This window comes from Triticum urartu, chromosome 2A (assembly GCF_056163025.1).
Source record: "Triticum urartu cultivar PI428250 chromosome 2A, HENAU_Tu73, whole genome shotgun sequence".
In the NCBI taxonomy this organism is placed as follows: Eukaryota; Viridiplantae; Streptophyta; class Magnoliopsida; order Poales; family Poaceae; genus Triticum; species Triticum urartu.
This window is the reverse complement of record NC_141874.1, coordinates 588,851,526-588,861,064: the sequence shown is the minus strand read 5'-3', so window position 1 is coordinate 588,861,064 and position 9,539 is coordinate 588,851,526. Positions and strand designations below refer to the sequence as shown.

The 9,539-nt window shown below is 47.0% G+C and overlaps 1 protein-coding gene across 5 annotated transcripts; it reads left to right on the top strand.

Moving 5' to 3' along the window:
* Positions 1 to 2,810: 2,810 nt before the first annotated feature.
* On the top strand, positions 2,811 to 8,815 carry TRM20 (methyl-coenzyme M reductase II subunit gamma, putative (DUF3741)). Of its 5 annotated transcripts, none has more exons than XM_048702292.2 (6): positions 2,811 to 3,119; positions 4,619 to 4,754; positions 5,269 to 5,336; positions 5,492 to 7,288; positions 7,397 to 7,592; positions 7,680 to 8,815. In XM_048702292.2, the coding sequence occupies exons 2-6, from the start codon at positions 4,646 to 4,648 to the stop codon at positions 8,393 to 8,395; spliced, it is 2,886 nt and encodes a 961-aa protein (XP_048558249.1). In that variant the 5' UTR covers positions 2,811 to 3,119; positions 4,619 to 4,645; the 3' UTR covers positions 8,396 to 8,815. The 5 variants fall into 5 exon arrangements, with proteins under 5 accessions (XP_048558249.1, XP_048558247.1, XP_048558245.1 ...); XM_048702290.2 differs by having other exon boundaries at positions 2,812 to 3,115; positions 5,260 to 5,336; XM_048702288.2 differs by having other exon boundaries at positions 2,812 to 3,119; positions 5,260 to 5,336.
* Positions 8,816 to 9,539: the final 724 nt, after the last annotated feature.

Below are 9,539 nucleotides of genomic sequence, written 5' to 3'. Positions count from 1 at the left end.
CCACACAAAATCCAACCGTTACACAGTTTTCCAATCTCGGTGGGACCGAATCAGAAAACTCGGTCTGACCGAAGTAGTAAACCTAGTGACCGTTAGGAATTTCGGTGGGACTGACATGCAACTCGGTAGGACCGATTCGGTTAGGGTTTGGGCATAACGTAATCTCGGTGAGACCGATTACACAAACTCGGTGAGACCGAATTTGGTAATTAGCTAACCAGAGAGTTGGTCAGGCAAACTCGGTGGGACCGATTTGCTCTTTCGGTGAGACCGAGTGGAACTCGGTGAGACCGAAAAGTTACAAAGGGGAAACACTGAATTTAGATTGCAATCTCGGTGGGACCGATTGCATATCTCGGTGGGACCGAGAATATTGCAATAGGTAACAGAGAGTTTGCAATCCCATCTCGGTGAGACCGAGATCCTTATCGGTAGAACCGAATTGCTAGGGTTTGGCAGTGGCTAATGACAAGTGAAACTCGGTGGCGCCGGATAGGAAGAATCGGTAGGACCGAGTTTGGCTTAGAGTTTAGGTCATATGTGGATATGGGAAAGTAGTTGAGGGTTTTGGAGCATATCATTAAGCACATGAAGCAAGAGGCTCATTAAGCAACACCTCATCCCTCCTTGATAGTATTGGCTTTTCCTATGGACTCAATGTGATCTTGGATCACTAAAATATAAAATGAAGAGTCTTGAGCTTTTGAGCTTTAGCCAATCCTTTGTCCTTAGCATCTAAGGAGTTCCCACAACCTTTAGTCCATGCCACTCCATTGTTGAACTTATCTGAAACATGCTAGATAGAAGTGTCAGTCCAACAAGAGATATGTTGTCATCAATTATCAAAACCACCTAGGGAGCACTTGTGCTTTCATCAGTATATTACTTGCCCGAGATTCGATCGTCGGTATCTCCATACCTAGTTCAACCTCATTACCGGCAAGTCTCTTTACTCGTTCAGTAATACATCATTCCACAACTAACTCATTAGTCACATTGCTTGCAAGGCTTATTATGATGTGCATTACGGAGAGGGCCCAGAGATACCTCTCTGATACTCAGAGTGACAAATTCTAATCTCGATCTATGCCAATCCAACAAACACATTTGGATATACCTGTAGAGCATCTTTATAATCACCCATTTACGTTGTGACATTTGATAGCACACAAGGTATTCCTCCGGTATTCGGGAGTTGCATAATCTCACAGTCAAAGAAATATGTATATGCCATGAAGAAAGCAATAGCAATAAAACTTAACGATCATTATGCTCAGCTAACGGATGGGTCTTCTCCATCACATCATTCTCTTGATGATGTGATCCCGTTCATCAAATGACAACACGTGTGTCTATGGTTAGGAAACTTAACCATCTTTGATTAACGAGCTAGTCTAGTAGAGGCTTACTAGGGACACTGTGTTTTGTCTAACACATGTATCAAGTTTCCGGTTAATACAATTCTAGCATTAATAATAAACATTTATCATGATATAATGAAATATAAATAACAACTTTATTATTGCCTCTATGGCATATTTCCTTCAACTGCCGCCTGACATGATTTGCTTGATTGTATTGCCCTCCACAAGCCTGATGTAGAAGCAGGCCCTGATCACGTTCAGTGGCGTTTGGAGCCGTCGGGCCAATTCTCCACCAAGCCCCTCTACCGGGCCATTGCCGTCTCCATCGCCCCCTTCCTCTTACAACGGTGTGGTCCATTCGCCTACCTCTGAAGATTAGGATCTTCATGTGGCAATGGATTCGCGGCCGGACCCCATCCGGTGTGGAGGTCCGAAAGCGCAATGGTCCTCGTAACGGTCTTTGTCCACTCTGTGGCGTCTCAGAAGACTCGAATCACATTTTCTTCTCCTGTGTGTCCGTCCAATTTATTTGGAGCTGCTTTAGAGGGGTGGTTGGCAGCCATTGGTGCCACACCAATTTCCCTGACCTGTTCGCAGAACTCCAGGCCTCCCCCTGCGTACTCGCCACATTAGGTGGTTGGAGGTTGGGTTCCTTGCCTGAACCCTCTGGACGATCCGCAATAGACTTGTGATTCAGCGCATTCTGCTTCGACGTGCTACTGACGCTCTCTTCAAACTATGTGGTTACTTGCAGTTTTGGCGGCCGCTTAGCTGCCCCAGGACCGTGATGCCATCTTTGACTTCATCACCGACCTTCGCTCGATGGCAGTCCGCTTATCGCCGCCGCTTTCTCCACCGCCCCCCGAGCCGGATTAGGAGCCGTGCCGTGCTCCTCCCCCCTCTTTGTGTTCTTCTTTTTTGAGCTTGTTGAGCTATGCCCTCAGTAGAACCTCAGTACTTGTTGTCACTCTTTTATGTTAGTCTCTCTGTGTGTGTTGCGTGAACATTTGTATCCTGTGCGGTTCTGACAGTTGACTTTATCTATAAAGCGGGGCGAAAATCTTTTTCAGTAAAAAGACAATAAGATTAGATGTCCAACTCTTTCATCACCGTCCGTGGACTCGTCTCGACCGATCATGGTCGGATACCGTGTCCATTTCGAAGGCAGTGTTGGAGATGCCCTTAATAATTCAAAAGGTTGAAACAACACCTTCCACAAACAGAAATGCAGGTAGTACAGCAGGCACGGCGAATAAATGCGCTCGTACTACATCTACGGCACGACGATTGCAACGTACCACCATGGTGGCCGGGGATACAAGAAACGATAATAAATTTCTACGCACGGCACATTCGGATCACGTCCCGGAATCCATGCCACGCTCCGTATGTTCCTTGTCATTCGCAGCCACTCCACTCCACTCCACGTCCACTCCACGATCCGCGTCCCTCCCTCGCCCATCATCACCGCCTTTTCTCCATTCCACGCGACGCACGCACGCACGCACGCAACCCACCCCACGTCCACGACACGAGCGGCGGGTAGGAGTAGGATATCCGAGAGACGCGAAAGCGAGAGGAGAGGAGCAAGAACACAACAAAGCAACAGTTCACGGGGCAGAAGGGTGGGAGCTGGGTGAATTCCGCCAACCTCCCGTCCCATTCGCCGCTCCCACTGCACACTGCGCAGCAGTGGCACCAGCTCGCTGTTCCGCCCCCCGCCGCCGGCCAATGCTCGCCGCCGCTCCCCCGTAGGTGCGCCCTCCCCGATCCCCGCCCTCCCTCCTCCCCCGCCCCCTTCCCCGGAACGCGCGACATGGGTGGGATTCTATCCTTTTCGCCGAGGATTTCTCGCCTTTCCGTTGGTGGCGCATTTTTTCTTGTTCCGTATCTGGTTTTTTTAGGTTCATCTTCCTCCGCGGCGGAATCCGGCCATGGGGCGCCGGATGCGCGGCGGCATTCGATTCAGGTCGCCGTGTTCTTCTCAGGCGAGGAGTTCGTTTGCGGCTTTATTAGGTTTCGTCAGGGAATTTCGGGCCCGGGCGTGCGCAGGAGGGAGGGAGGGAATGTGGAGATCCGAGCTCGATTTATGATCCCCGGGACCAGAAATTGGCCATCGATGCTGGCGTAAAGGCGCCCGCTTTTGCCCCCAGTTCCTCCCGTCCCTTTCCGCTCCCGCGCCCGAGAATTTATTGCTCCGACGCGCGCCTGTCTCTGCCAGATTCCCTGGCCACCGGAGCTGTTGCCGTTCGCTGGCTCCTCTCGATTCCCGGATTAAACCGGGGAACTCGGCCGCATTCCGCGTGGAAAGCTCCGAGTTCTTGGTGTTTCTCCTCCTCTCCCCTGCGGAGCAGACTGCAGGGTGCGGACGCTCCTCGGACAGCTCCCCTTTTTCTTTTGCTTTGTGCCTCAGGCTTCGTTCGTTTGGTCCTCAGTTTTCAACGTCTCGTTCATCCATCACATTTTGTAGTATTAGAAACATTTGAACTCAGCAGCTCGAGTTTTGAACTTCTCATCATACCATGAAGCGTACAAGCAAAGCCGATCTCCTTTCCAGTTTCCACCTTCTCTCTCTCTCATGTGAGCTGTGATTCCCGTGCCCGCTAAACCATCTCTCATCTGACGACGGCAAAAGCGCAGCCTTAAAAAGCCTCTCCCGCCGCCTGCAAAGATTCCTTTGGATGGTAATCATGGCCATGAGTTGCTAAACCCGATCCAATGCACTCTGCATCATGTTACCCCCTGTTCGCTGCTGCTAACATTTTCCACTTTTCCAACTTGCCCCCTCCTGTCGCCAGGCACAGTCGTTTATCGCTTCGTTCCACGCGCCATTTTGCCATCTTCTCTCGGTTTTGAACAAGAACAGGGCCATCGACTGTGCTCGTGTGGCCTACCAACGCCTGCGAAAAACCCAGCCTTAGCCATGTGTGTGTCCAAGTTTTCCTGTGAGGACGGCATCGCGCTACAGTAATACCACCAGGCCTCCTTTTAAGTCTTTATCTCTCATAGGTTCAAATTTTAAGGCTTCAAATGCTACTTAAGAGCCTCCCAAGACACTTCACTTCACTCTGTGCTATTGCTGCCCTGCTGGCTGTTTGTACCGGCGGTGGCTTATAAACGCTCTTGTTATTTAGTTAGCTTGATTGGCTGGCCTTGTGGATCTCAGGTACAATCATGTGGGCATGTGGCTGGTGATGTTTCATGTCCTCTGCGTCGTTTCGCTTAACTTCTTTGCCGTGACACTGTTTTTTCAGGAATCCTATATCTTCGCTGATGTTGTAATGCTTGGAGGAAGTATTTTTAGTGAGAACAAGGCGATGATCAACTTGTTCGACCTGAGTACGGGGATGGCCAACACCAAGGCACTCTCTGACAGAGCTCAGAGAGAAGGTACGTAAATTGCTCTTTATGTTTATTTTTGCAATGTTGTTGATCTGCAAGGTTTTTTTACTCGGTAATGCGTATTCAGTTGCCAGCTGCTTTCATTTTACTTGAGATAAATGCTGCTTTTCTACAATATATATGTGGTACTACTTGGTGGTGGGTGGGGTGTAGCATTTTGTACATTTCTGCCCTAGGCTCTAATATTTTGGACATTTGCTGGCACAAATGTTGCCAATCTCCTCTCTCGTGTGGGGGACTAGATGGTGTTGGCATTGTATGGGAAATGATTCCTTTCCACAATGTAGACATTTTCCCTTTGGATGATGACATGTTTGCTTGTCTTTTCCTTTGGATGTTTTTCGCTCCATGGATTTGAAATAGCAAAGAGCAACACGCTGGTCTAAATATTGAAGTTGACTGTGTTCCTTTTGTGTTAGCTTGTTTTGTCTGGCATGTAGGCTGTTTTTGTGTCATTGTCAAACTATTTATTTGGTTTAGCTTGACCTTTCAGATTCTCCAGTTCGTAGAGGCCGGACAGATATCAAGAGAACCGTTGATCCTGCTAAAGTTTGTATAGAGGATAAACTGGTGAGTGCCATGTCATGTTTCAGTTTGTCATAGGTGCACCGCCTAACTTATCCTGGTCAAAATTTCTTGTAAATATACGGCAGCAAAGAAACTACTATTTTTTTTGGCAAGTGAGAATTTTCTGTCTTCTTTGTTCTAATACAAACTCCCTACAGGAGACAAGCACTAGGAGTTCTTTAAGCAGCAAATCAGATGCATCACCCATGAAGAAGCTACTAGCAAATGAGATAGCCAAAGAAATGGAATCAAAGAGGAAACCGCCGAGTGTTGTTGCCAGGTTGATGGGGCTTGAAGATGATCTACCTGCTCAAGAACAGGCATTACATTCTCCCAAAAGAAATTTGAGGAGAAGTCATTCACATGATAATTATGCAGCAACAAAGAAGGCCCTGCAGCAGCAAGAGCTGCGCCTCTACAACAAAACAACACGGGGCAAACACACAGGCCCCAAGGAAACAGTAGAATTTAAGGATGTGTATGCAGTCTGTGAAGAACCTTTAAGAACACATCATCTTCAGGATCAAACTTCTTCAGGAGTGAGGTCTTCACAAAACAAGAGAGACGAAAGAATAGAAGTTGTTCGACAAAAATTCATACAAGCAAAACGCCTTGCCACAGATGAAAATTTCCTTCATTCAAAGGAGTTTCACGAAGCCCTGGAGGTTCTAAGTTCAAATAAGGATCTGTTTCTAAAGTTCCTTGAAGAACCAAGCTCTGTTTTCTCGAACCCGCTCTATGGACAACACACAATGCCTGCATCACCTCAGACAAAGCACATTACTGTCTTGAAACCATTTAAATCTCCTGAGAATAAAGGGGCAAGAGAAAGCAGAACACACGGAGTTGATGAAGAAAATGACTTTGTAATGGGAAAGTCTCACAAGAGATCTCATTCAGCAGAAGATGCCTTCTCAAAGCCAAACAGGATAGTGGTCCTAAAGCCAAGTCCTGGGAAATCTAACAGAGCACATGCCAGGCTAACTCCCAGATCATCTCCATTTGAACTGATTCAGCGGACAGCCTTTCTTGGTGATTTACAGGATGGTACATCCACCCTAGGATGTACAGAAGTATCGGGTGCTTCGGCTCAATACCTGCCAGAAGATCGACGGCGGCGGGATGAGTCTCTACTGTCTTCTGTATACTCAAATGGGTATAATGGAGATGAGAGCTCTTTAAGCAGGTCAGAAGGTGATAACATTGATGAAGATGGTGGTAGCCTAAGTGACTCGGAGGTAGTCAGTCCAGTGTCGCGGCATTCATGGGATTATATCAAAAGATATAGCAGTACTTACTCATCTTCAACTCATAGCAGGGCATCTCATTCACATTCAGCTGAGTCATCTGTGATCAAAGAAGCCAAAAGGCGACTTTCCGAGAGATGGACAACGGTAGCATGTGATGAGATCAGTCAAGAAGTAAAGTTGCCAAGGACCTCAAGAACTCTGGGTGACATGCTCTCCATCAAAGAAACTGAGAAAGAGGAAACTGTTGCTGTAATAAACTCTGCTTCAAGTAGCCGGTCGTGTGGCACAAAAAATGAGTTGGCCATGCAAACTAGTTCCGTATCTACATTAAGAGAGGATGAAACCGGGGAGAGCTCTCCAAGAAATTTAGCGAGATCAAAATCTCTCCCGGTGTCATCAGCAATGTTTGATAACATGGTGGTGTCTGCAAATTCTGAAGGCTGTGAAACACCGAAGGTGGATACAAGGCAAGGTAAAGGAAAATTATCATTCAAGGGGAAAGTATCAAGTTTTTTCTTCCCTAGAAGTAAAAGGCTGGCAGAGGAGAAAACTACCCTTCCTTCTGATAGCGGTGAGAAGGTTCAAGTCACTTTTCTTGACGACAAGCGATCAGAGACCAATAGTGACCTTCAATTTGATGAGCAAATAGCATTTTGCAAGGACAAAGCTGACAATTCCACCATACAAACAAATTGTTCTTTAAATGTACGCATTAATCTCAAATTATTTCGTTTATGCCTTACTATTTGCTTGTTGTCTATGGCTTTTGATGCAAAAGATTATTGTTGTGCTTACTAACTTGTTGACATGTAGCAGGAGGATGTTGGTTCCATGGAAGCACCTGTGTCTTCTGACTGCCCTAGTGGATATACTGATGAACCCGTATCAAACGGTGGCCTAAAATGCATGCATGATCAGCCTAGTCCTACTTCAGTTCTGGATGCATCATTTGAAGCTAGCAACACTAATGAACCTGAATCATCAAGTAGTACCAGTGCCTGCAATGAGAGTAAGTTTGTCCTTTTTTTTCTAATTGTTGAGCCTGTCGTCTCCCTGTTGGTATACATACTAAGTATTTGTTCTTATTACGTTACAGGAGTTGCCTTACGATCTCGTGCAATTGAGTCTGTTCCCCGCTCGTTATCATGCGAGGACACATACTCACATTCGCCATCACACATGCATCATCTGAATTCCTCAAATGCAGAGGATAATGAATCAGAATGTTATGCCCTTGTACAGAAGATACTATCATCTGCTGGATTAGACAACCTACAAGTGAGTATGGTTTTCACAGGTTGGCATTCAGCTGATTGCCCTCTTGATCCCGCACTGTGTGACAAGTTCTTGGACCGCAAGGAGGAGGCCGCTAAATCGAGGGAGCGTAGGTCAAACCAAAAGCTTCTCTTCGATTGTGTAAACATGGCATTGGTTGAGACTGGCCAGGACGCCTTGCTAAGAACCTACCCATGGGGTAAAGCATGCTTCGGAGCACGGAGCGAGGCATTGTCTCAAGATTTAGGGCAAGAAGTATGGAGCCATGTGAGGGATTGGCTGTACAGGGCGGAGAGGCTCGCGGCCAATGAGTGTGGTGATGCTGCAATGATGCTGGAAAGAATCGTGCATCAAGAGGTGGAAGGAGGAGGCTGGGTGAAATCAACAAGGTCGGAAGCGGATGAGATGACGAAACAGATTGCAGATGGCCTGTTGGTGGAGCTAGTCGGAGAAGCTGTGGCGGATCTCGCAGTTTGTTTTCCACAGCAAGATCTCGCAATGCCAATGCCAATGCCAATGCCAATGCCAAATCTGTAGGAAGCAACTGCTCTGTGTGTGATGCTGTTATCATAGGAGAAGTGGTCTTAAATTTGTTGTGCTGAGAGAAACCTTCAGCATCTTCATACTACTAGCTTGTAACCCAAGTCCACGTAGTTGCTTCTGCATATACCTGTAGCGCACCACAGATTGTACTACAACTCTTTTGGTCAAACCATGTCAACTGTGCAGCTCTGCACAAGCCATCTGGAGCAACTAGTTTTTCCTTTTAACTGTCACAATAGCATATTGTACTGTTACCAGCTCCAGCAGCATGTGGTTTCAGTATACTCTTTAACTCTCTGTTACAAAGAAAGGAAATTTTTTTGCAAGACCCATGCATGTGTGTTTGACTTAAGAAAGCACTGCTCCCTACGTATAATATATTAGCAGGTCAGGGCTTGCAATATAATACTCCTAGATGTATGTGTCAGTTAGCACCCTGTTGTGTTGTCTTGAGCGCTTTGTCAATCTGTACGGATTACGAGCAGGATTAATTAATGAAGCAACTTAACCTAGGATGAATCATTTTGGTGCGCAAGATGACAGCACGAGCCAAGACAAGGCCACGCACGACTAATGAGTCTTTTTGTCGGCCCTGCACATTCTTCACGCCTGCGATTTTCTACTCTGGATAGGATAGGATACTTTTGTTATATCAAGGTGTTAGGTGTAGCAGTATTTGTTTAAGCAAAGCGCCGGGGCAGATGTTTCTCTTGACTTTGTAGTGTAACCTGGTGCATGGTTTGGCGTCTATGTGTTTGACTGTAAGGTGCTGGGGCACTAATGTGGAACCAACTGTTCACCAGCTTTAGCTTGGCACGCACTCCTGGTAATGTTTTCAGAGGGCTGGTAGATCCTTGGGTTGTTTTTTCACATATGAACTCTGCATCTGCTTATCCTCTCTTGTGAGACTGTTTATTCATGCTGACCCAGCTCACGCCACCAAAAATCAAATCCACGCAGTGGCTGTGATCGGATGTGGTTTCGTGGATCTTCAGACCGCGATGCTCGCGGTGCATCCCTTGCGGTAAAAAAGCCGCAAGAATATTTGGGCTGGAGGGGCCGCGCGGTAGGCCTCCCGCGAGCGACATCTTCGTCCTGGCCTTGGCAGCTGCCATAACGACGCCAGCACAAAACAGTG

Coding starts and splice junctions, on each gene's coding strand:
- TRM20 (XM_048702291.2), top strand. CDS start 4,547: ATGTGGCTGGTGATGTTTCATGTCCTCTGCGTCGTTTCGCTTAACTTC. Junction 4,755..5,259: donor TGACAGAGCTCAGAGAGAAG/GTACGTAAATTG, acceptor TTGACCTTTCAG/ATTCTCCAGTTCGTAGAGGC. Junction 7,593..7,679: donor TACCAGTGCCTGCAATGAGA/GTAAGTTTGTCC, acceptor ATTACGTTACAG/GAGTTGCCTTACGATCTCGT.